This window comes from Rhamphochromis sp. 'chilingali' (assembly GCF_963969265.1).
Source record: "Rhamphochromis sp. 'chilingali' genome assembly, chromosome: 2".
Classification (NCBI taxonomy): Eukaryota; Metazoa; Chordata; class Actinopteri; order Cichliformes; family Cichlidae; genus Rhamphochromis; species Rhamphochromis sp. 'chilingali'.
The window spans coordinates 46,242,516-46,269,400 of NC_137930.1; the positions used below are offsets into that span (position 1 = coordinate 46,242,516).

Here is a 26,885-nt window from a genome sequence, read left to right on the forward strand (position 1 = left end):
TGAAAAAGAATATAATATCACTGTAGACACTGTGTAGCGAGAACAGACAGTTAACCTTTAACACGGTCTTACATAATATTATACAGGTCGGGTCATCTGGTCTCTACGGAAGAGGATTAGGGCCACTAGAAAAAAAAAAAAAAGAATTCTGACTTTTTTCTCAGAATTCTGAGATTAAAGTCAGAATTCTGACTTTTTTCTCAGAATTCTGACTTTTTTCTCAGAATTCTGACTTTAATCTCAGAATTCTGACTTTTTTCTCAGAATTCTGACTTTTTTCTCAGAATTCTGACTTTATTCTCAGAATTCTGAGATTAAAGTCAGAATTCTGACTTTAATCTCAGAATTTTGAGGTGGGCACCTGCAGGCTTCCAGCTTCGGTGACAGCGATGTGTCCAGTTTGGCAGGTGGAGAACTAATTCACTAAATATGGTGGATATAAGTGACTTTTTGCGTGGCCGAGGGGTCCCCGAAGATGCTATTTTATTAATGGAAGAGCAGAAGGTGAGTAACAAAAAAGAGAAATAGTTTGGTGTCTCCTATTTTTACAGGAAAACAGTTACGGTACAGTTACGGTTAGCTGTTAGCATGCTTGTTAGCTTATAATGTTATATAGGAATGAACGTGTTTCACGATGTTACAGTATACTAGGTGAATTGACGTTTTAACTGTTGTTGATCGCAGGATCATCCCAGATGGGTTCGTTGCATTTTATTTTATTGTTCTACTATTTCAGAGTTTTTCAAGGCAGTTAAGCGGAGCTGTGTTACAGATGCTAGCCGCCTGCCAATATCACTGATATATTTGATGTGTACAAGTAAGTTACACTTAGTACAGCGGAGGAGAGAAGCTGTAATGAATGTTTATGCGGATATTTCACTCAGAAAAATGGGTGGCGTTCATACACAGCCACCGACACAGCCCCGGTTGTTGTTCTGACGGTGGCCGACTGACGATCCCCTCACAACATGTTAGCTAACACAAACTAATGTAGTGCATGTAACTGTGTATACGTTAGTGGTACAGTGTCGGAAGAAATGAGCAAACTGTTTATAATGTCAGAATGACATCATCTTTCTCCTATATATAAAAGTGCTGGCTGAGGAGCGCTGCCGGGTTGAACTTTGACCTCGGAGTGACGTGACGTTTGTTCGCACAACCAATAGAAGTGCAGAAAGTCGCAAATCAGGCATATTGTTCGCATAAACACAAAAATAAATAACGAAATAATCCCGATATTGTGCCAAAGACTGATTTACAATGTTACTTTGTGTTCTATGTGTAATACCTTTGCTTAAATGACTAAATGGACTGTGTATTTATGACTCTGCGTTATAGTCTTACATACATAAGTAACATTCATATGTACAGATAAAAATGTACAGAGCTATGTACACAAGCGTGTACACAAAAGTCTACTGCTGATCGAGCTGCTCAGTGGTCGTACAGTCTCATGCAGAGAGCGTGGAGGTGTTGTCCATGGTGGATGTTAGCTTAGACAACATCCTCTCCTCCCCAGTCTGCTCAGTGGACTTTAGCAGACCGCTAAAGCTGGCCCTCCCGACCAGTTTGTTAAGTTTCCCCCTGTCCCTCTCTGCCATTCCACCACTCCAGCAGACCACAACATAAAAGACAGCAGACGCCACCACAGTGTCGTAGAACATCCTTAGAAGACGTACTACCTACATCATAACCAATCAAGTCCCGCTTTTTTTTAAATACAGAAGAGGATTTATTATTTACTGAAAGGCTATGCCTTAGTTTGCTTCTTTCATTATTGTGTTTCGCCCTGCATAAAATAGATAGCTTTTCTGATAACTACAGTCAATACTCTCCTACTGGCATTAACGAGGCCTAAGAGGCTTAACTGTAATATTGCTTTGCAGCGTAAATGTTGCAGAAAATGACTGTCTTTTCTTTCTTCCTGTGTGCAGATTGACTGTGACGTCATAGCGCTGATGGATGACGCAACTTTGGCAAACTACATTCCCTCGTACGGAGACCGAATTGCCGTCTTCAATTTCTGCAAAAGCAAGCAACCACTGTCAAAAAGAAAACTAGGACTTCTGCAAAAACTTCGTGAGAAAATGAAAACCAGAAAAGAAAGTCCAAAGGAGAACACTTCACATACAGATGCAGGAATAAGACAGACAAAGAAGCAAAAAGCAACACGCAATGTTGAGATAGGATGGATACATTGTGATGGAAAAATAGCCAAACAGGTGAGAGCGAAGCAGGGAGGTGGCACTAGAAAAATTCAAATGGCCACTGATGCTGGATTAAAAGATATTCTTCAGGAAGGAAAGAAACTTTTTTTTCCTAATGGCATATCTCCTAAGGGATGTGAAACAGATTTTGAGTTTGAGGTTTGGGACTTTAAACAGAACCACCTTACTGATGATACCTGCCAGTCTATTGGCAATATGTATGAGGCAGCGAGACTGACAATGTTACGCTTCTACATTGCAACAAAACCAAAAGATCCTGAAGAAGATGCCAGCGAGACATCTGAAGTGGTGTTTGTCTCAGAAAGCAGTGGCAGTGATATTAATCCATTGCAAGTGGGGGAAGTCAGGGGTAATTTTGATGAAGTCATCGCTGGTTCAGAAATTTTAGATGATCCAGAAATTACTTTTGGTCCAATTTTTGATGCTGAAGAAGATACAGAAGACACATTAGTCTATGAGGGTTTTCTTGTACCCCTCAGTCCACCTAATTCAGAGAACATAATAACAATCACCATACGTCGTACTGACACTTTACATGACATGATTACTGCTTTCTCTGATGAGGAGATTTTGACCAAAACACTGAATGTGAAGCGCATACTTCCAGACAACACAGAAGAACCAGGCACTGGATCAGGAATACTAAGAGATGTACTCACATGCTTCTGGCATGAATTTTATGAGCGATGCACCCTAGGTGCAACCATTAAAGTGCCATTCATTCGCCATGATTTTCCTGCTGAAAAATGGAAGGCAGTTGGGCGAATACTCCTGAAAGGTTACCAAGAATGTCAGTATTTTCCAAATAAACTTGCAATCCCTTTTATGGAACAAGTGCTTTTCAGTGGTGTTTACAGTGATCTTAAAGCACACTTTCTACAGTTTGTCAGCAGCCAAGAATGTGATGTTTTGATGGAAGCAGTAAAAGATTTCTCTGCAGTTGACTTGGATGATCTTGTGGAAATTCTTGACAGTTATGGCTGTAGAAAAAGAATCACTGCTGAGACTCTTCCTACAATCCTTGATGAAATAGCACACAAAGAGCTTGTCCAAAAACCAATGTTTGTTATTGACTGCTGGCGGGAGATCATCGACCCCCATATCTCCCTCAGTCCGGAGGGACTGACCAAGTTATTCTCTGAACTGCAACCAACTTCAAAAAAAGTGTGCCAGCTGCTGAAATTTGCTGTGGATTTGACTCCACAACAAAAAGAAGTGAAAAATCATCTCAAAAGATTCATCAGAGAGCTGGATAACATTAAACTTCAGAAATTTATGCGTTTCTGCACCGGATCTGACCTTATAGTAACAAACAGTATTTATGTGGAATTTCAAGATATGACAGAGTTTACAAGAAGACCAGTCGGACGCACGTGTGGGAATGTTCTGCAGCTAGCTAACAGCTATGAAAACTTCCCAGATTTTCGTTCTGAATTTAATGCAGTTCTTGAAAGTAATGTCTGGGTGATGGACATTGTTTAGACTCTCACAGCAATGCGCTACATTTGAACTGCTCATGCACACTAGAGCATAACTGTAAAGAGATGTTAGGAATATGTATTTTTATGTATTTTGAACTTATACAGTATACTTTTTTTAATTAGAGAGAAGTTTCTCATCTCTGTTAGAAGTCTAGTTTTGGCTAATATTTCATTTTCTTTTATCATTTTGAGTTTTACATAATACAGTCACAAAACAAAACGAACAGGTACACTGTTTACTACCATATCCAGAGCTGTCTTCACCAAATCCAAGCTTTCCAGCTGTAAGACAGAAACCTTCAGCAAAAGCATGAAGAAAGATTACTTAAGATCTATAAACTATAATTAAACTGCTCTTAAACGTTCTTTAATGCACCATGTGTGGTGTGAGAGCTCAGCACAGTCAAATACTTTTGTAAGTAATTAGTAGAAAGACTAATTCATTCAGATGGTATTTTCTTATTAGGTCAGGACTAAAACTGAACATAGTTATAACGTAAAAGTAATGCTGTTATGCGACACTGTATTGTAAAAGGAATAAGTACAATTTTATACTTTAGCATTTGTCATGTCTGAAAACATTTTGCTTTACAGTATATGCAATTTTTAGTTAAGGTAGGTTAAGGTATCAAAGTTTGGCATTTGTTGTTGATTACAAAGGTTCCATATAAAGTTGGTGAAAATATTTTTTTAAATTCCAGTATTTTCTTAATGTCATATTGTTTCTAAGCATACCTGTTATTCATCCATCAAATTGATTCAAGCTGCTTAAAGGATTCAGTCTGTTTTGAAGATGGTTATTGATTACTGAGATCATAAATAAACACTGTACACTTCAGTGCAGTGGTCAAGTACTGTGATTATTCAGGCATCCTTTTGTAATGCCAAATTGTCATGTTCTCAGATATAGTATTAATCTTAACACCTGAAAAAATGTCTTGTTACTGCCAGAAATTATGCATTTTTATTTGTATGCATGTATGTTCTCAGTCATTCACACTTGTTTTTATTTCTATACCATAGATGACACTGAAGGAATATGTGATACCACAATAGCCAGTGTTCATGGTCTTTACAGTAAGTCACTGATGTATACTGATGCATAACAAGACTATATGAGATCTATAAGTTTGTTTTAAAAGTTGAGTCATTCTTGTTACAGGGCAGCTTATACGGTTATGAGTTTTAGCCATGTTATTGGCATTGGAAAGAACAGGTTTCTTGTAAACTTTTTCCAATAAAATGTTACTGTACACAGTACATTTGTATTGTTGTTTTGAATATGTTCATCAAACTCCATATCTATTTGAACATGCCAGAATTCAAGAGACTGCCACACATGAGCTCAGTAACATGGAAGAATACCATTTATTTTTAATTTCAAATATTTCATAAAGATACACAAATATAAATGTAAAACATGTTGCACTTAATGGGACAATAACTTGGTTCCACTTGCAGGAACTGTTTTGTTGCATTGTTGCTGGGATACTACAAATAAAAGTCAAAATATTTTTGGTATGTTTCTTATAATTTTAGGATTCATATCATGAAGGAGCCTTGTATACAACAGCTAACACTGAATCAGTATAGCAATGATTCGTGGTCATTTTACATGAAAAACCAGCTAAAATATCTTACAACTAACAGAAGTGAAATACATTAATAATTAAGTGATGGATCTTCATATGGGTAAATGATTATAATAGCTTTGCTTTAATATAATTGCACTAAAAGCTCCCCAAAAGGCATAACGACTTTAAATATTAACAATGATACGTTTATAGAAACATGCTGTTGTCAAGACCTAGAATTGTTAATGCTACTATGGTTTGCTGAAACATACCACAAATAACCCGGGCACTTAGCATATCATATGCTGGTGCCTGGGTTTCCAGCCATGAATATTAAGAGTAAAGGTTGATACAGAAAACAATGAGCAGGGAGCTGGTCAGTTTATATTTTATATACTATGCACATGTCTGGCAACAAAACACAGAAATTTATATTGCAATTTACTGGTAGGCAGGTTTACACCACTTATGATTCAATCAAAAATATAACATTTGTAAATGCAGTTTAATGTATGGCCTTTTAAAAGGATTGACATGTGTTTCATAACTGATTGATAATATCACAATATTCAGCTTTTTCAAGTAATATATAAACATTTCTGTTTAATGGTAGTGTGAATGTAGAAAAACATTTTTCATTTAATGCAGTGCAGAAATACCTGCATAAAAGGTACCTGTAAGACATGGCACCTACTATCAAATCACGTTATCAAGATAAAGAGAAATATTTTGTATTTATTTGTACATTTACACACTGAAGTTCCTTAAATACTTTGCAGTATTTCTTCTCTTAACCTAATGTACAGATCCGCAGCACCAAGTGGATCTCCTGGGGCATCCCATTCATTTTCTACCATAAGCAGACAACACAGTTCAAAGACTGTTTCATCACAGGGGTGTTGACCTTTTGGGCTACACTCTTCCATACACAAAGTGATATCCTCCATAGAAATAGGCTTCAGTCTATCCTCAGCACTGTGCAGCTCTGGAAATGAGTACATTACTACTGGTCGACCCGATGCTGCACTACCACTTGGCCGGATTTTGTGCGAGTTCCATGTGTTCACAACTTCATCAAGTTCATCCTACATGAAAAACAACACAATATAAGTACCGGTATATGAAACAGACCATGTACCAGTAGATTTAGCCAAAGTTGAGGCTTATTAACTCATTAATCAACAGACATAGAAACTGACCTCTAATTAATGTAAAACCAAGCAGCAACAACAAAAGAGCACTTTCACTAAACAGCACATGGACACAGAATGGTGCTGCATGATTCTGCTGTTGAATAGATAGCCCAACACTTTATACTCAGTGTGCAATGATTCTACAATAAATTTTCAATAGAGAATTAACCAAATGATAGGATTGCTTTCTGAAACCGTGCCCAAAGGACCACTAGGTAACAGACTCCATAGTAATTTAAACCATGTGGCAATAAATAAAAAAAAATGCTCCATGCACCTGTGCTGAGAAAGGTGCAGTTACTTCCACTGATAACATGAATACAATTCCATCAAAGTATTAAAATGGAATCCCAAAAAGTTGATTCTGTTCATCTGGATGTAGCGTTTTCAGTGTGAGAAATGTTCTGTCAAAAAACATTCCTTACCTGGCTGATTGAGCATGCATCAAGACATATTAAAATGGAAATAAAATTCATATTTAATTTAAAGAAAAAAAATGTTCTAACCATATTTATATTTTCTATTTATGCAGCTAAGACATTACATAGCATGAGCACATGCTTTTACCTGAATAAGATTGAGAAAGCAGAATTGGATAAGACTTTTGTCCAAAAAATCCCCTGTGAAGTGGCCATCATCCTGAAAAGTTTGAAATAAGTTCATCCAAAATTGTGCACTCTGTTTGCGTAGGGTAGCCCACCATCCTTCTATACGTTGGTTGGCCGTACTTCTTCCGTAAAGGAAACTTTTCTCACCTGCAAAACTGTCTGTGTGGTTTCTCCGTAAAAACATCTGCATTTGTTCGACACAACCATTTTCGGTACCTCGGTCAGCACGTAACCTTTCTGGACATCCGCTGATGCATGAAACTGTTTTCAGAAAATAACTTGCAATCAATTTAGGGTCACTGTTTGTAGTATAAGCCTCCATCCATAAAACATAGCGGCTAAAACCATCTATGCAGCCACTGATAGCAATACCATATGGTTTCAACTTGTCATAGCCATCCATGTGCCAGAGAGCATTTGGCCCTCTGCAGCTGTACTGTCGTCTTCTCAACCGTCGAGCTCGTCTCAGTTCCACACCTTGAGGGTCAAGCAATTTGATTATGCATCTTACAGTATCTTGTGACACCACAAATCCATGTTGAATTGCACGTAGATGTAGCCAACGATAACCTTGCATCTGTCCATTTGTCATGATCTCTTGTTGGACAAAGGCTAGCACTTCCTCCAAGTTTGATTGATTCTTCCTTCTAAAAAGCCCAAGTCTTTTACAAATTCTCTTTAGAGTTCGAACACTTATAATTGTCTGATGACTATGTGCTAAAATTGAAAGTATTTCTTTGTTACTGAAAGAAAGTCTGAAATACAGTCTTATTAAGTCATCCAAATCTGACATGTCAGCCACTGTTTCTCTCACTTTGAGAGGTGAACTTTTTGCAGAAGTCCTAGTTTTCTTTTTGACAGTGGTTGCTTGCTTTTGCAGAAATTGAAGACGGCAATTCGGTCTCCGTACGAGGGAATGTAGTTTGCCAAAGTTGCGTCATCCATCAGCGCTATGACGTCACAGTCAATCTGCACACAGGAAGAAAGAAAAGACAGTCATTTTCTGCAACATTTACGCTGCAAAGCAATATTACAGTTAAGCCTCTTAGGCCTCGTTAATGCCAGTAGGAGAGTATTGACTGTAGTTATCAGAAAAGCTATCTATTTTATGCAGGGCGAAACACAATAATGAAAGAAGCAAACTAAGGCATAGCCTTTCAGTAAATAATAAATCCTCTTCTGTATTTAAAAAAAAGCGGGACTTGATTGGTTATGATGTAGGTAGTACGTCTTCTAAGGATGTTCTACGACACTGTGGTGGCGTCTGCTGTCTTTTATGTTGTGGTCTGCTGGAGTGGTGGAATGGCAGAGAGGGACAGGGGGAAACTTAACAAACTGGTCGGGAGGGCCAGCTTTAGCGGTCTGCTAAAGTCCACTGAGCAGACTGGGGAGGAGAGGATGTTGTCTAAGCTAACATCCACCATGGACAACACCTCCACGCTCTCTGCATGAGACTGTACGACCACTGAGCAGCTCGATCAGCAGTAGACTTTTGTGTACACGCTTGTGTACATAGCTCTGTACATTTTTATCTGTACATATGAATGTTACTTATGTATGTAAGACTATAACGCAGAGTCATAAATACACAGTCCATTTAGTCATTTAAGCAAAGGTATTACACATAGAACACAAAGTAACATTGTAAATCAGTCTTTGGCACAATATCGGGATTATTTCGTTATTTATTTTTGTGTTTATGCGAACAATATGCCTGATTTGCGACTTTCTGCACTTCTATTGGTTGTGCGAACAAACGTCACGTCACTCCGAGGTCAAAGTTCAACCCGGCAGCGCTCCTCAGCCAGCACTTTTATATATAGGAGAAAGATGATGTCATTCTGACATTATAAACAGTTTGCTCATTTCTTCCGACACTGTACCACTAACGTATACACAGTTACATGCACTACATTAGTTTGTGTTAGCTAACATGTTGTGAGGGGATCGTCAGTCGGCCACCGTCAGAACAACAACCGGGGCTGTGTCGGTGGCTGTGTATGAACGCCACCCATTTTTCTGAGTGAAATATCCGCATAAACATTCATTACAGCTTCTCTCCTCCGCTGTACTAAGTGTAACTTACTTGTACACATCAAATATATCAGTGATATTGGCAGGCGGCTAGCATCTGTAACACAGCTCCGCTTAACTGCCTTGAAAAACTCTGAAATAGTAGAACAATAAAATAAAATGCAACGAACCCATCTGGGATGATCCTGCGATCAACAACAGTTAAAACGTCAATTCACCTAGTATACTGTAACATCGTGAAACACGTTCATTCCTATATAACATTATAAGCTAACAAGCATGCTAACAGCTAACCGTAACTGTACCGTAACTGTTTTCCTGTAAAAATAGGAGACACCAAACTATTTCTCTTTTTTGTTACTCACCTTCTGCTCTTCCATTAATAAAATAGCATCTTCGGGGACCCCTCGGCCACGCAAAAAGTCACTTATATCCACCATATTTAGTGAATTAGTTCTCCACCTGCCAAACTGGACACATCGCTGTCACCGAAGCTGGAAGCCTGCAGGTGCCCACCTCAAAATTCTGAGATTAAAGTCAGAATTCTGACTTTAATCTCAGAATTCTGAGAATAAAGTCAGAATTCTGAGAAAAAAGTCAGAATTCTGAGATTAAAGTCAGAATTCTGAGATTAAAGTCAGAATTCTGAGAAAAAAGTCAGAATTCTGAGATTAAAGTCAGAATTCTGAGAAAAAAGTCAGAATTCTGACTTTATTCTCAGAATTCTGAGATTAAAGTCAGAATTCTGAGAAAAAAGTCAGAATTCTGAGAATAAAGTCAGAATTCTGAGAAAAAAGTCAGAATTCTGACTTTATTCTCAGAATTCTGAGATTAAAGTCAGAATTCTGAGAAAAAAGTCAGAATTCTGAGAATAAAGTCAGAATTCTGAGATTAAAGTCAGAATTCTTTTTCTTTTTTTTCCCTGTGGCCCTAATCCTCTTCCGTAGGTCTCCCTCGTTCATATGAGTCAGAATGCTGATCACATGATTAAAACTCAGCTACCACTAAGATTGCCGCTCTGCCTGTTGTCATTAATCTTATACAGGCATTTCTCAGATTGCATAGCATGCGAATTTCAGTAATGTAAAGACTCCTATTTTTATTATCTCATTTATTTATTGAGGTAAAAATCTTATTGAGAGTAGTAAATCACTTTTTCAAAAGTATTTTTTAACTTTTCGAAAGTCAGGAAGATTATTCTTGTCATATGAAGTTAATTATAGCAAACGCAGTTGCTATGAATGATATACGCATTGGGTTTCTTTTTTTGACAGGAGGTGCTTGCTGGCTATAATACTTAATACTATAATACTGTTGGTGTTGTTCAATGAAGTAGCGCAGTTAAAAAGTATTGTCAAATATCTAAATATGTGTGTATTTTCTGATATCACATTTGATAATACTACGTAATACTACTTCCTGTTTTACGGATCAAAAACAGTGAAAATGCTTTAAAAAGTTCACACATTCACTAGATTAACGACATTTTTGCTCATGCTTTGTAGAGTAGAATTAGTAGAACTAGAATTTAATTAGAATTTAGTTACTCTTAATTTCCAAGTGTTATCAATTATAAGTATCCTGAAAGTCCAAAAAGTCCCCAGATTTGTAATCGTTTTGCTGTTAATCTTTGTCCTTTGCACTCCTGATCCTACATCCTCTCACTCCTCTGACTCTTTATCTGGTTTTCAGCTGTGCCTGCTCTTTCACTAGAATTTGATTATGTCGGGGGTGTAGCGCCACATTTGCTGTATTTGGATACGAAATAACTGGAACAGTGGAAAATCCCCCGTTTATGATCACCTTTCCTGGAACAGGCCTATCAGACTCTTCTCTTACGCAACAGATTGAAGTGCACATAAGTTTAGGACAGCAGGGAATTCAATTACCTGAGAACAACAGCAGCACAGCTTTGAAAAACCTGTTGATTTTCTTGCAATAGCCAAGAGCCAACAAGCCCAATGTAAAGAGTATTTTTTGGGGGGTGGGGGGGTTGCAATCTTCTCTTGGGTTAGCACAAGCTTATAGAGGGAGAAAGGCTTGTGCAGCGTACTGAATGTTGAGAAGCTCCCAAGGCTGTAAAGATCCAGCTAAAACAATGCTAATGAAGTACTAGTATAAATAGGGTACATGTATGGGCATGTATAGTTGACAGTGATTTCCCAGTGGTTGATTTGCCAACAGAACCTGGACCGATTCCACCCGAAATGTCAATGCAGAGGGGCCTGGTCTGCCCACCACCCTCAATATCCAAATATCCAGAGCAGGCGTCTGTGAGAGTAGACGGAAACTTTAAATTTATTAGCAATGGCTTCACTGTTAAGTCAAAGAAAAGCACCAACTACAGTATCATATTGATAAAAGGATCAGAGCAAAAAGCATCACAGTAAAATAAAGCACATGAGTCACTGGATATAAAGTTAGCTGGGCAGTTCACTTTAGAACTACTTTATATTCCCCACGAGTATAACAGGAGCAATTGCCATTATTGTGTTCAATGACTTTCATGACCTTTATGACCATGACACTTTGCAAAAAGAAAAAACAACTCCTGCCTTCCTGGACTCTGCAGGAATGTGCTTTTTCTTCCCCCTTTTAAAACTGAATCATGTCCGCAGTGTTTCCATTAGCTCTGACAGTCACATTAACTCTCTCCAGGGAGACGTGGGATGTTGTAAACACTGGCCCCTGCAGGACCAGTGACATCACTTTTTTTCTCTGTCCATCCCCTCCCTCAGACTTGATCCAAAACCTCTGGTCTTAATTATCACTTCACTGAAGCCTCACAGTGGAGATGAACAACCCCTGCAGACAGTAAACAAACAAGTGAGCTTCTTTCATGAAGCATCATCACAAAAGTTGATTGCACCACAGAAGTGCTCACTCCCAACAGTAAACAGCAATTACAGCACTCATGGCTTTTTATCTCTTTCAAACATATTTCAAGAGCTCCTCCCTCACAAAAGCTTCATCAGTGGCCTTTTTGAATGCTTTATTACTCATTTGGGGTAATTTTAGAAACTTTAGACCACAAAAGTGTCAGAGGGTTTGAAAAGCTGGATAAATAAATGTGGAAGTGAAAAAACCATCCACAGTGGTCAGCCGACTGTCCACAAAACATAAACACTTCCTCTGTCGGCCTATCCAGAACACAAAGGCAGAATTTAAACACCAGACTGACATTGCCAAGCCCCCTTGACAGTCGTGGCAATACGAGCCAGCTGCCTGTGGGTAAACAATAGGTTTAAACATGACCCTTTCCCACTGCCAGAAAAGCTCCTTACAGTCCACTGAAACCTGCTTGTCTCAGTGAGCGAGAGCACAGTTAAAACCGGAATGCAATTACCCACTCCGATAACGTGACAAGTAAACAGTTTATTCTTAAAGAAGTTTCTGGCAGAGAGCCCATTGCTTAGGATTTTGGCTTCAATTTTAAGCTCACTCAGTTACGCATTATTATACTTTTTTGAATATATAATCCTTGTTTCTCATGTTAATAAGGGTCAGAAAGAAAAAGGCATGTAATCCTATATTGCTAAAGAAAAATCCTCTCCAGAGTTACTGCTTTTTACATCAAATGTACACAGAAATTCAGCAAATGACTTTTTCAAGTACACTGTTAGGGCCGCAGTCCGGTGGCTGCCATTTTTCTGCTTCAGGTGATTAATTTGATTTTGACTTAGCATGTAAGAGAAATGTTTTATTCAAGGCCTGATACAGAAAATTATGAGTAAAGTGCCTTACAAACAACAGCCAAAGTAGTAATGATAGTAACAAGCCTTTGGATAATAATAATAATAATAATAATAATAATAATAATAATAATAATAATAATAATAATAATAATAATAATAATGATAAGCAATTCTGTTCATTTCAATTCATTCATGTGACTTCATGGCGTACTTTCACCTAACAAGTAAAAAAACCTCAGTTTGAAACCAGGAGGAGACAGAAACTCCTTTTGATTGGTTCTGGTGTAAAAACCTGCCAAATAAAACATGCTAAGCTACATGTTGTGGTGCCCCCTTATGAATAAGTTAACAGCTGAAAGCAGATGTTTTCCAGTGGAAAGCAAACATAGTTAGTATCCTGTAAGTCTAATATTGGACTACATTTTCATTCAGATTAAGCTTCTGTAATTTTTATCAAGTTTCGGTTCATATTTGCAAACTTGTTTGTCTGGACTGTCGCAGGAAGTCAGCAGGGCTGTGACGTGTACCATTTTTTGACTGCTGTGTGTTCTTCTGGCTTTAAAGAGTGTGGAAACAAAAAACAGATAATAGAGACTGGCAGTAATTGGGAAAGCATTCATTTTGCAACACATGGGATAAGCAAACATCCATACTGCAGACAGTTCATATCAAAGTCTTAGCAGTAATCAGGTAATAAGTTTATGCTGCTTTTCTAAAATGCCTACAAAAGACATTCACAATAAAGGAGGAGCCCCATATGCCGTCCAAGTGTGGCTCAATGCTTATGAAATCAAAGCACTATTGAGACAGCCCACCACACATGTATTTTAACATCTCACTCCCACATTGTTTTTGGTCTGCTTTCTTTGGCTTCGGCACAGCCTAATAATGCTACGCTTTGGGATATGATGTCAGGGCAGACGTAGGGAGCACCTGTTGATTTACGCACAGAGGCGGGGAGCGAGCTGATAGGTTCATGACCCCTACCGGCACTTACGTGGAAGCATCTGGATGCAACGACTGCCCAGCCAATTATGTGCATAGAGTGTACGTTACTGTGGTCAGAGTGAAGCACATCTATGCAACGCTAGATGTTATTAAAGCACGATAACTGCCAGCTTCAAATGCACAAACACTGCAGATGCACTCCCTCAGTAATCAGAGGAAGGTGGTAGAAGGCTTGCTTTGATTCCAACAGGAAATACCCTCCATTGTTCTTCTATGGTAGCTAACCCACACCCACGGTCTGCCCTCTCATTAAAAAGTCATTTTTACACCATTGTTCCTTGCTCTGACAGGTATTTGTGTTTTAATATAGTCCCTCTTATCCCGTTGTACATTCCAATTCCATTTTAGGCAAGAGGCTGACGCCGAAAAGCTTTAAGAGATGCTGCACGTTGTCCTTAAAAAATGTCTGAAAATAACCAGTTAGCAGGTAAATCCAGTGACCCCAAGGATCACATCAAGACTATGTCAGTTAAAAACTATGTAAGTTTAGCTCAAAAGTGTCCCCATATGTGTGTGTGTATATATAGATATATATATAACCACTTCTATAAATCATATTATAGAAGGGGTTTATGCTCCCCACATTCATTTCTTATGTTTCTAAATGTATTGCTTATTTTTTCACTTTTCTTCATGTTTCATTTATGCAAAAAACACAAGGATGCAAACTATATGAAATATTTTTTAAAAAACAGATATTTTTTAAATATAAAGGTTATATTGTTGTTGTTTAAATTCATTAATAATGATTAGAAAGTAAAATTTACTGTGTAAACCTTGTCACATAAAATTATAAAAGCTATTTATAAAAAATTTGACATGCTGCGTTTTATCAAATAAGACCCAAAAACCTGTGTGAAGGACTTGTTAGCGTCTTGATGAACCACACCTACTTTATTGTATTACCTCCATCCTAATCTATTTTCCACACAAATTTCAAAACAGTATTAGACTCCAGTATTAGAGTTTTGTAGAAGTATATGAACACATTTAATCCAAACATAAATGAATAAAATAAATTATTAAAAGTTACAATAAAATTTCCAGATCTTCCGAGTCTTTGGCATTAAATGATGAGGCCACGCAGATAATAAGGCCATTTCCTCCAAGTGAAGTCTGAAAACACTGTATTCTGTGGAACATGACGTGCCAGTGTAGTAGATCTTGTTATTCATCCTTGCTCCTAATTATGTTGCAGAATCTTACACATTACACTGACTTCCTGTTTGTATTTTTCTCACCTATCTTCAGGCTGTATCTTATCTTAGACTGTCCCAGAGGACTGGCCAATCAGCAGCTTGACTCATCAAACGTGCATCTCGAAAGAGGGTGCCCACGCTAGGAACTGATTCCCACAGTATGAAAATCCCATTCCCAATACATTGCTGAGAACCTCTACATGTAAAGCAAGTGGGTGAGTATGCTTCATGAAAATTCAGCAGCCGCCTCCAAGCAAGATATAAGCGCAACAAGATAGAAATCCAGCTCTGTAATATACATTTTATATACATTCATTGAGCTTTTGTGAAAGCAATCAAACATGGGTGCTGGTCATGTCTCCTATTTATACTTTTCTATAATGGACTGGCAAATAAGTCACATTTGGAGTACCCATTAGAGTTCGCACTGGTTAACTGAAGTTAACTGGTTAACTGCCTGCAGAAAAAAGTAGTTGAAGCAAGAGCACTAAACACATTATTTATTTAGTTATCACTATTATTGTTCTATTTATTTATCTATAAATTTATTTGATTGTTGCTTTTGGTGGATGAACAAATACAAAAATGAATGTTGGCCTATAAGAACCATACCAAATTCTGAAAGTGCATTATTCTACCAACTTGTTCTGCACAGAACCAATGAGATAGCTAAAAGCACAACACACACAAGTAATTGTGTAATTTCAGGTAGTTGCAAAAACAAACTAAGCTCTGAATCAATTTCCTTTACTTTGAGTAAACTCTGAATTTTCCAAAATGCAAGGTTCCGGGAATGTGAAGTGGCAAACAAATCCACAACATGCCCCAGGCCCTGCCTGTGCCACAGAAGGTGATAGCTTTGTCTAAAGAAGTCTCTGTTCTTAATCTCACTAAGGCTAAAGAGTGTCTGGTGTCTGTTAAGAACCACACTGTCTATAGGGGTGAAATGGGAGGTCTTGTTTTGACACCATGGGATAGTTTGCTTTGTTCTTACTTATCTCTCCCTTTTGTAGCTAACCCCTACGTGCTGTTTCCCTGTGATGTCTGGGTGTAAGATACCAGACTATGAAAACACGACCTGCTCATCTCAGAGAGCAGCAGAGCTCCTCTTCTGATTGGGAATTTATCTATACTTATATAATAAATCCTTATTAGAAATCTATGGGACAAAAACAGATATCAGATACAAACTACAGTGACTTACGGTCAGTACTGAATTTTCTTTTTCTTTGCATATCAATATCATGAATTAGCATGTTCAAGCGATGTTGCTCCACAAATGTACAAAAAAGCTAAAATAATGGATTAGCAAGTAATTTTTGGTTCTTAAGCACTTCTTTTGCTTGCTTTGGCACTGTGTTGTATTAAGATTCCTGTCAGGAGTTCTTTCTAGGACCACTTGCAGAAAGCTATTAATCTGTTTAATGATATACAAATCCCATTACGATATTGTCCTCCTTCGATTTCACGACCTGTGTCACACAGTTTATGTATTGTTTCAATATTGAAACTGTCAAAGCCTTGCATGTACTCATAACAATCCATATCAGTTACCTTATCTTATGAGCATTCACCCCATCTACTCACTCCCCATTTACACTACCTGGGTGTATTGTTTCCTGGAGAGCCCATGTGATTTGCTGTGCTGAGCTTAAGATTGTATTTCAGCCTGAGGCGCTAGAGTGGCCGTACATCTTGGGAGAGTGAGAATTAGCTCCACGGGGGGAGGCCAAACAAGTAACTGCCGACCAGTTCAAGTTCTAATCCTATTGAATGGCAGTAAGAGGTGAGAAACTCTACCGCACATAAAAAGACAGAGGCCTCATTTTACACACTCTGCTCAAAGATCTCAGCCTCCCACAGCCTGTCTACAATGGGAATTAATGGATTTGTGGCTTTCCACAGCAATGTTTGGCCTAAACACCTTAAGATTTGCATGAGAGCTTTTCATCAAGAAGCTGGAGTGCACGACTTGGTGCCCAATATAGCTTAACTGTACTGAGCAAAGGATTAACTAAACTTGTATAACGGTGTTTGACTTCCTTTGCCTGGCCTGACTCACAATGAGCCCACAACTAAGATTGTGTTCCAACTCATCGTCACAATCTAACTGAGCTGTGTTTTCTGTATTTCTTGCTGCACAAAACAAAAGGGAAACATATCTGCATACAGATCGGTTTTTGCTTTCAAAATTAAATTAATCTGACGCTTATCTCCAGATGCCGTGCATCCAGGAAATGGTGGAGTTACAGCTGCAAAACAATTAAAACTAATTATGAGACTAACAAGAGCTTCAGGAATATTTCAAAAAGATTACATTTTGAATTTCTTCATCGAGACATTTGGACTAACAGTTTGCTAACAAGTTGGAGAAATCTAGCCAGTGTTAAAACTATGACAAAAGATGTCATATTGTTTATGTGCGACACTTCTAAGACTTTTACTTTAATTAATATTATAATTTAAATGCTGCTACAACTGTTACAACTGTAACTAATTTTAACTTCTGTAATAATATGGGGCGATCGTAGCTCAAGAGTTGGCACTTCGTCAAGTAATCGGCAACAATGGAGCTTGCCATCACCAGGGTGTGGATGGGTGGATGACTGAAAGTAGTGTAAAGCACTTTGGGGTCCATTGAGACTAAGTAAAGCGCTATACAAATACAGACCATTTACATTTACCATTATTGAAACTGTCTGTCAATCTTATCCAATCGAGGCCCAGAAAAAGTGAAAACAACAACAAATGAAGCAAAAATCTTTTTCAATTGTAACTTATGAAGGTTGAACTTTAAATAAACCTTTAAAATGAATATAATGTCTGCCAAAAAAGAAAAGTTAGAAAAACAGAAGACTGACAACTAGAAGTCATTAAAGACGTATGCTGTAAAATCTTTGGATAAAAAGAAGAGTTCAGAGAAATCATTAAAGCCCCAAATGACCGTGACATTTAAGTAAACTTCTGACCACAACTGTAACTTTTAAAATTGCTTCTGTGAGCGGGGTTCTCCACTGTGATGACTCTGTTGATTGTGCTACTCAAGGATATAAAAGCTCGATGCAGTGTGTCTTCATAACGCACGACTGGCACGCTAAAATGGTATCCAGGAGCTTATTATTTCCAGCTTATTAGCAACCTGAGAAAGCGCGTGTAGTTCTTGTACGAGTAAATTGATACTAAGTGGTGAGATTAACCCAGTGTTATACTGACAAATTAGTTTTGGCTTTGTCTTTTATTCCATTCCATCCTCTACAAATGATAGAGTCTGAAAGGCAGAAAATATAATGAGTGAATGTGAGAAATGGGTGTTCTCTATGAAGAACACTGAAAACCTTTTGTACTTTAAGATAAAAACATGTGTTGCACATCAGTGAGGAATTAGCCTGAACAGTTCACAGGTGTACAGGTCCGGACGTATTCAAAGTTTCTGATTTGCCTTTAGGTGGTTAGACAAGTTTTTTTTATTACCGATGCCAGCCAAGAGAAAACTGCTGTTAGGAGAAGTGAAAAGAAAAACAAATCTCTTCAAAATTCACCTCAAATAACTGAAATGTGGTTTATAAACTTTGCCAGTGTTCAGTCTTTGCCAAGACCTCATACAGTGCTGTGAAAAAAAAACTATTTCCCCCTATCTGATTTCTTATTTCTTGCATATTTGTCACTTTTACATGTTTCAAATAATCAAAAAAAAGTAATAATTGAATACAATGACAAAAATGATAACCCAATTTATTATTGTTAGTTACTATAAAATGCATAAAATTCTATTTTTTTTAAATGATTTAATGTATTGAGGACAAGCCTACTTGGCCCTTAGTTGTAACACCTTTGGCAGCAAGAACTGCAATCACCCATTTGTGACAACTGTCAGTGAGTCTTTCACGTAGGTTTGGAGGAATTTTCACCTGCTCTGCTTTGGCCGACTCAGAATCATTTCAAATCAACCACATTGGAGCTAAAGCTTCTCAACTGGATTTCAGACCATGTTTTGACTAGGCCACTCCAATGCCAGGTACTGGTGTGTTTCAGATCCATAACGCCAGTGGGATGGGGCTTCAGGGCATGCATTGGTGGCCAAACATCAGTTGCAGCAAGTTATCCAGATCCTGAAACAGGAAAGCAGCCCTACTCCATAACACCACATCTATGCTTGACTCTCAGTGTGATATTCTTTTTATGAAATGCTGTTTTAGTTTTACACCAGATGTTCATCTATTCATTCTTTCTTTAGCTTGAGCCTATCACAGCTGCCATACGCAGAGAGGTCTGGCACACCCTGAACAGCTCGTCAGTCTGTTACACACTGAAAAAAGTGATATTGGCTCCTTTTAGTAGGGGTGCAACGATATTCGTATCGATATTGAACCGTTCGATACAGTGCTTTCGGTTCGGTACGCATATGTATCGAACAATACAAAATTTGTAATTTATTTTATCAACTTTCCTTCTGACGATGCTGTCTGTGTTGAGCGCTCAGTGAATCTGCGTTGAGCGCTCAGTGAATCTGCGTTCGACTACTCCGCCTAGGGTCGACAGTGCAGCCTAGGCGGAGTAGTCGAACGCAGATTCACTGAGCGCTCAACACAGACAGCATCGTCAGAAGGAAGAGCGCAGGGCAAGCTAGCGAGACAGAAGTTAAGCTCTCCTTACAACATGGACCTCCCCCACCCTCATTCAGATCTGGCGTTTGGAATTATTTTGGTTTTCATGTGACGTATGACCCTGAAGGTAAGCAGTCATGGACTAAAGTAAAACAGTATGTTGTGCCATGCAATGCTCAATTACATGGGTGGGAACTAGTGTGTTAGCGCAGTTAGCTCGTTAACGTGTTGGCCGTCTAGCCCCATGCACAGGCAATCGGCGGTAGCTCGTTAACGGAGATTTGCCGTGTTGTGGCGTTAACGTCATTTCAACGAGATTAACCTGAAAGCACTAGTGGGAACACAACGAATATGACTGCACATTTATGCCGACATCATCCTAGTGCAAAGACAAGTGGAAGCAGAAAAAAAACAAGCAAGCATGCTACTAACTTTAGCCGAGTCATTTAGACAGCTGTTTAATATGCTGCTGAGAATATAGCCCAGAAGAAGCGGATAGTATAGCTTTTATTTTGGAAAGAGACATTTCTCTGTAATAAACTCTCTTTTCCAAAGATGAGTGATTCCTCAATCAGATACAGGGCTCGCAATATCGCTAGCCCGACGTCCTGGAGCTAGCGATTTTTTTCAGTCGGGGTACCAAAATCTATCTCTGCCCTGCCCGTCGGGCTATTGTAGGAAGGAAAAACATATGTCAGTGCTTTTGCATTCTTTCGGAAATGTAGCTGGGTAATTATGTCATTGGCATCGGTGAGCCACTGTCAATATGTGACATATTGAAATCGCGTTTGAATTTGCGCTTGTTTTTTTGCTTTCACTTTGCAATCACGCGAACTGTGTATAGAGAGCGACAGCACTGATCTGTGAGTGATGATAATTTGTGCACCAATTCCTCTGACATCGTCTTATTAATTGTTAGCTTACTATGCAAACATGACAAGTGAAATCTCCCGCAGCTTAAACATGTGAGAGGTTGATCGCGCAGAGAATCGCTGAGCTTATGTGAGTACAAGCAACAGGATTTATATTTGACTATGATGACCTGGATGACTGAGAACCTTCACAGACAGATATATATTTTAGTTCTGCTGAGCCAAATAAGACAGGTCAGGGTGAAGAAGTGACAGCCAAAGAAAAGCTTACCACAAAATGGAGAAGTTATGACAAATCAGAGTATAAGGCAAAAAGAAAGTGCAGCTTTATGGTTTCATGGACAAAAGAATTTCTGTGGCTGCAATATGACGAACTATATAACCAGGGGTGCACATAAGTGGTCAGCAGGTGCGCATTCGCTGTCAAAATGAAAAACACGCACAAGGGTTAGGGTTAAATTTAAAAACTGTACTTTTGAGTTAAAATATATATTTATAATTTTAATAAATGACAAATTAAAAAGGCATGAACATTTTTTTTGTATCGAAAAAATATCGAACCGTGACACCAAAGTATCGAACCGAACCGTGAATTTTGTGTATCGTTGCACCCCTACCTTTTAGATATAGCATATTATATTTTGGTATATCTTTTCAATTCAAATGAGTAATTCCTGTCTACATATATAATTCGAGTAACTCCAGAATACATTCCCTGCGTTATAATCCAATTAATTTTAGTTAATTAAATGTAGCTCAAAATGCTTAAGTATGTTATTCATAGCATCCTGCTGGGCCATTTTGCGCATGCGTTAGGACAGGCCACCATTTTGGGGCGGACTGAAAAAGCGGACGCTGTGTGCTGCAAGCGGGCTCAAGTTAATCACACAACTTCGTGTAAAGGTGGTCTAGCTTCGGTAAGTAAACCTTTTACGGTCGTTTTTGTTTTATTTTTTTACCTCAGTCAAAGCATGTTGACTCTTTAAGATGTGTGCACATGGAGAAAGAAGTCTAAGTAGTTGTACACCTCTGAACTTTGTCGTGATTTGACTTAAGCTAGCTATGTGCTCTATTAGCTACTGCTGTATTAAAAGAGTAATTGTATTGATGCGTTAAAATGTCATATGTTTTTAGCTTAGTTCTGGTGGCACACTTTGTACTAACAAATTATGGAACGAGGCAATTTCTCTGTAGTTAGCTGTAAAGTTCACTGTACAGTCGCCTGCAGTTTTAAATTGAGAAATCGTCCCTCCCGCCACAACATTGGCATTAAGGAATAGTCGGGCGGGGGAGGGGGCTTCTGAACGCACCTGCACAGTCAGGGGTGCAGTAGGAAATAAATAAGTAGGATTGGCGTTGCACAACGTCTTTTGTGCAGAAACAAATAATGGTTGTAAACTGTGGAGGAGAATAACTCAGTGGTTGGCAAAAATGTGAGACTGAGAGTGATGTTTGTCAGGACTGAAATTAACTCAGAAAAGAATTTGCTTCACGTGATAGAGCTGTTGAGTGCGAGACCTGTCAGCGGCCTGGTTTAGCATTTGAAGCCTCGCTACGTGCTTCCAAACCGCTGCATTTAATCTCAGAGAAAACTAACACAGAGAAGTAAAGCAAGTGTGTAAGTTCATCTCTTTATGTTTGCATAGTATTTCCATGTTGAGCTTAACAACCGATGTATGGAGCCACAGCTGGACTGGCTGTCGGAGTTTTGTATTGAGGGGGAAAGGAAGCGATTTGTTTCGTACTTCAGCTACAATGAAAAAAGACACAAAGCTGGAGTTATTCGGTGTCTTCATGCTGAGCTAAAACTTCTTCTCTCATTCTCCCCCCTCCCTCTCCTGTTGCTACTTCAATCATGAAACTGATCAATTATCAGGTGATCAGCTTTTCTGTCGCTAGTCTCTCTCATTTGTTATTCACCCAGTTTGCGCTAGAAAGAGGAAAACGGCAGATAAACAACAGCAGCACGTTTAAGCTTGATAAGCTGTTGCTAGAATTTTTTTTAATATTACTTCTAGTATCCGCTTATGTTTTCTGAAGGCAAAGCTGTAATAGCTGCTGGTCATGATATCGGTTTGGTTATGTGGAAACGTGAAGGTGAAACCAGGAGAAGTTTTTACTGAATCATTAGAGCTGAACAGGTGATGGAGAAACAGGTTTACATTTTAGGTGACATGAATGAGTTGAAGGGAAGTTATGAACTGTTTCTGAGAGACAAATAACACCAGGATCCTTTTCTATGTAGCTGACATCTGGTAACTGTGCAGGGGCGGATCTAGCAAAGTTTTGCCAGGGGGCAGGTAGGGCATTAACAGGGAAAGGGAGACACAAAGACATAATTTTCTTTCTTATTCTCATTTAAAATGTCTAGCTTTTAATAAATAATTATTCTAAATCTTAACACCAAAGTGGTGATCTGGTTAAATAGAGATCCATTATTGTATGTAGTAAATATTAAGTCTAATATATACCCTAGTAATAGTAGTACATATAGCACTTTTTCCTTTGGGAAGGTACCATCTGGGCTGTCTGCAACTGTATTGAAGAAAAATGTTGAATCTAATTATTATAGAAAAATAATTGATTTCTGTGCATTAAAGTAGATTACGTCAATTAAGCATTATCAGGCAGAGGGTGCGGGCTGGTTTCCTAATATTTTTGCTGGGAGTTGGCAGTCCTATTAGTTAGGTTGTTTAATATTTCTATGTACTGTTTAGAATACCTGAATAAGGAGGATGGTGTAAGTTTTTTTAGGTTGATCAGTAATGCTGAAGTATAAAATATTTTGGGTGCAGTGTATTTTTTGCATACAGGTATAACAGAATAGCTTTAATGTTTGTTTTTAAAACTGAGTATGAACTTATACAAAATGCAGCAAAATATTTATAAAAACAGTTTTATTTATTATAAAATACACTATATCGGATTCATATCGGCATCGGCAGATAATCAAATTTATGATATCGGTATCGGACATAAAAAAGTGGTATCGTGCCATCTGTAGTTTGCACAGAGGCACAAGTAAGATTTGTTTTGTTACAAGGGAGTATCATGAAGTAATGCACTAATGGCTTGGAAACGGTAATTGTTTGTCTTTCTAAAGTTTATTTTTTTTATTTGTCTTCCTTTTCTGGCAGATTTTCTTCCCCTTATGTGTTACTGTTTATTCAAGAAGATGGTGTTATTTTGGTAAGTACATGCAAATTCCTTACATATTTATCACGACAGTATTTGTCACGGTCCGCTGTGGCAGACCGTGTGGAGGACTCGGGTGCAGACACAGGCATGGACACGAAACTGAGTTCAAACGAAAAGCGAGCCTTTATTGTGGCTGATGACAAGGAGTGCAAACAAGGCAGAAGCGCAGTGACAAAACTAAACTATAACTAAACTGGGAAAGTGATACCAGGATAAACTATGAAGACACAGGAAACCATAACTATGAATACAAAAGACTGGCTGTGACAACATGGAGGGTGGGAACACAGACGACACGACACAGACTGTATGAAACACAGACTAAATACACATGAGGGATAATCAGGGGAAGTGGCCACACATGGGAGCACAGCTGACACACATGAACCTAACGACAGGACAGGAGAAGTGAAACTAAATACACAGACATTGAATACAGACTTTCAAAGTAAAACAGGAAACATGGAGATTAGACATGACATGAACTAAACATAACCACGCAGACATGACGCATGAACCAGGGAGACTTAGTACAAGGGGAGATGACATAAACAGTTAAGGAACAAGACTAAACTGCAATCTAGAAATTAACTAGGTGAACTAAGCTAGGCACAAATGAATACAAAAGATGCATAAAACTCAAACACTGGGTCGCTCGACCCAGGACCATGACAGTATTGCAGGGACAAGTTTATCTATCTCATCTTAAGGGTTCTTGTGATTATTAATATTGATATTAATTAATATCAATTAATATATATGATTAAATTTCTTTTATTCAGGACAAAAGGAAAAAAAAACTTGCGAAAGTGAAATGAAAAACAGGAATTTAGTTCTTGTGAGTTAAGAGGATGCAGAGCATAGGGTTAGATGGAGGTGGATCATTCACTGTGGTGATCCCTGTAGGAAACAGCCAAGAGAAAGAGGATCAGATTGCAAAAAAAATGTGGTTTGTGTGCATACATGAGTCTTTACGGACTTTACAGGACTTCTGAAGTACAAGTACTCTGAAGTTTGCAGAGCAATTTCAGAGATGTTTGGGGCTTACATGGCAAGCATGTTTTTAGTTGCACCTCTAAATTTTCTCTGCTCTCTGTTGCTGACGGCAGAGTTCTGCCCCGCTGACCTCACAGGTGAGACACTCCCACCAGTGGACAAAGAGCACAGGAAAATGTGTTGCCAACCACCTGAAACAGACAAATATCTGCTTTTTAAAACCCTTTAAACCCGTTAAATGGACTGATGCCATTCATTTCTTCTTTGATTAACAGTAGTAACATCCTTCATGCACTGTATACTAACCCATATGCTAATCATGCTTTATGTAGTGATGGCAATTGGATTGTAGCATTTAATGAAGAAATAACAAAATAATCATACCAATGATTAAGCACCAGTCTTCTTTTTTTCTGTGTGTGTGGTGTGTGTGTGATACAGGTAAATGCTGAATTCCAGTGTATTATAACACTTCAACTGGAGACGACCTTCGCGGCACAGTTAGACAGAATTACACCTCGGCTGATGGCAGTTTTCCAGAAGAAGGGCGGTGTTTCTGGGCAGAAACTTGCCCACCACTTGCAGATCATGCAAGAGGTAAATCTGAATATTGCAAATTCTATTAGGATTTCTTTTGTCTTAAGTGGCAGGTCACTGGTGAGTCAAATAAGCCATTTTAGGTGACCAGCCAAGCAATCTAAATTTTGAAATTTCATATATAAATTTTATTTACTATGTTTGAACTGACATATGATAAAACTTACTTATTGCGAATGTCAGACATTGTTCTTTTTTCCAAATTGGTTTAATCAGCAACTCTCTTTAAACAGGCTGAAAGTGATGTTAAAGTGAAAAGGGAAGCAGTTCTCAGGGCACTTTGCCTCTACCTTGGTGAAGAGGACGGAAGCCTTATTCGGGAGTACTTGGTAAGTCATTTAAGTCATTGTAAGCAAGTCACACACACACACACACTTTTTAGATAGACACACAAACGACTAGATTGGAATTTAATTGTAGAGTTAATTATTTTTTCTTTTACCTTTTTATTAAATGTTTAGGACATTGAAGGAGATGATATCCAGAGAGACCTGAAGAAGCACACCATGGGCATTTATGTCATCAACAAGGAGGATGGACAAAATGGACATTATGATGACATTGGAATATTTGTTAAAGGGGAGATAGTCATGGACAACATTGGATCTCTGGCCCAAGCTTGTGCATTGATGCTTGGAGTAATCTATGCACTAAACCTAGCCTTCCCCAAGGAATTGAAGGACTATTATGAATCCATTTAGAAAGTGTTGATGGGATTGGATGGTGAAAAGCTCTCCCCCAAAGTCCTTGGGCTGAAGAACAAAATTGCTACTGGATAGGAAGATTTCTAAAACCACACATCAAGAGAATGCTGTTATATAAATTACCAATGACTGGTGCTCTTGTGAATAGGAGGGAAGGACTAGAATGAAAAGACAGTGGTTAATAAGCAGTAAGGAAAACACAAGTTTAGTTTTAAGTCTAATTACCTTATTAAAATGCAATTTCTAAATGTGGATCGCAGAACACAAAGTCTGAAACTGGTTAGTTTGTGGATGCATCAGTTTCTAATTGTGATACTTTATACTGCTGGCAGTGTTTTATTCTTTTATGTAAGCAGTTTTTTCTTTTTTAGAGGAAGAGAAACATTGGTTAACATTTCTCTTGTCTGTTGTTTCTGTTTTGTTTGAATAGAGCTTTTTAAAGCTACTAGTTCATAGGAAAAAGTTTTGTAATTTGTATTATACAAATTGCAGCAATTTCCCCTAGAGATGTGGATTCTTATTCGGTTTGCAACAAATTTTGCATTAATAAATGATGTGAAAGAATTTTGTAGTTTTCATTATTGACGTTTTTAAAAACTACAAATCAGGGTAAGCATTTTTTTTTTTTTTTTTTTTAAGTAAACTTAACTTAATTGAAATAGAGAGAAATTAACAATTTGATTTGAATATAAGTTTGGGACATAAGTGTAAAGGAAACAAATTATTCTGGTACACTTAACACGACCTTAGTTGGAATTACTAATAATATTTGACTAAGTTGTATCCACAACAGTTAAGTTAAAGTAGCTTAAAAAATATGTTGGTTTTACTCGCTTAAATTAAATTCAGTGTACTTAAAAAATATTTCTGGATTCAAACAAATTTATTTCGTGC

General features: G+C 38.1%; 2 protein-coding genes and 1 long non-coding RNA gene across 5 annotated transcripts; 2 read left to right on the forward strand and 1 right to left on the reverse strand.

The window, feature by feature from the left end:
* The first annotated feature begins 331 nt into the window (after positions 1 to 331).
* Positions 332 to 5,289, forward strand: LOC308383826 (uncharacterized protein). Its single transcript, XM_080861976.1, has 2 exons — positions 332 to 504; positions 1,935 to 5,289. The coding sequence occupies exons 1-2, from the start codon at positions 430 to 432 to the stop codon at positions 3,708 to 3,710; spliced, it is 1,851 nt and encodes a 616-aa protein (XP_080718102.1). The 5' UTR covers positions 332 to 429; the 3' UTR covers positions 3,711 to 5,289.
* Positions 5,290 to 5,569: 280 nt separating this feature from the next.
* On the reverse strand, positions 5,570 to 9,658 carry LOC308383832. Of its 3 annotated transcripts, none has more exons than XR_013969225.1 (3): positions 9,484 to 9,658; positions 6,483 to 8,053; positions 5,570 to 6,368 (listed from the first exon to the last, which is right to left on the reverse strand). It is a non-coding gene; the product is annotated as an uncharacterized lncRNA (long non-coding RNA). The 3 variants fall into 3 exon arrangements; XR_013969226.1 differs by having other exon boundaries at positions 5,570 to 7,345; positions 7,457 to 8,053; positions 9,484 to 9,648; XR_013969227.1 differs by having other exon boundaries at positions 5,572 to 6,368; positions 7,044 to 8,053; positions 9,484 to 9,649.
* A 5,551-nt stretch (positions 9,659 to 15,209) lies between these two features.
* Positions 15,210 to 26,518, forward strand: LOC308392323 (uncharacterized protein). Its single transcript, XM_080875303.1, has 6 exons — positions 15,210 to 15,235; positions 16,034 to 16,225; positions 23,634 to 23,685; positions 25,132 to 25,287; positions 25,521 to 25,616; positions 25,749 to 26,518. The coding sequence occupies exons 2-6, from the start codon at positions 16,182 to 16,184 to the stop codon at positions 25,986 to 25,988; spliced, it is 588 nt and encodes a 195-aa protein (XP_080731429.1). The 5' UTR covers positions 15,210 to 15,235; positions 16,034 to 16,181; the 3' UTR covers positions 25,989 to 26,518.
* Positions 26,519 to 26,885: the final 367 nt, after the last annotated feature.

Bases quoted from the DNA above. Each gene is read 5' to 3' on its own strand.
- LOC308383826 (XM_080861976.1), top strand. From the start codon at position 430: ATGGTGGATATAAGTGACTTTTTGCGTGGCCGAGGGGTCCCCGAAGAT. The intron at 505-1,934 runs GTGAGTAACAAA...TCCTGTGTGCAG, and splicing joins TATTAATGGAAGAGCAGAAG to ATTGACTGTGACGTCATAGC.
- LOC308392323 (XM_080875303.1), top strand. From the start codon at position 16,182: ATGGGACAAAAACAGATATCAGATACAAACTACAGTGACTTACG. The intron at 16,226-23,633 runs GTCAGTACTGAA...CTTTTCTGGCAG, and splicing joins ACAAACTACAGTGACTTACG to ATTTTCTTCCCCTTATGTGT. The intron at 25,617-25,748 runs GTAAGTCATTTA...TTAAATGTTTAG, and splicing joins GCCTTATTCGGGAGTACTTG to GACATTGAAGGAGATGATAT.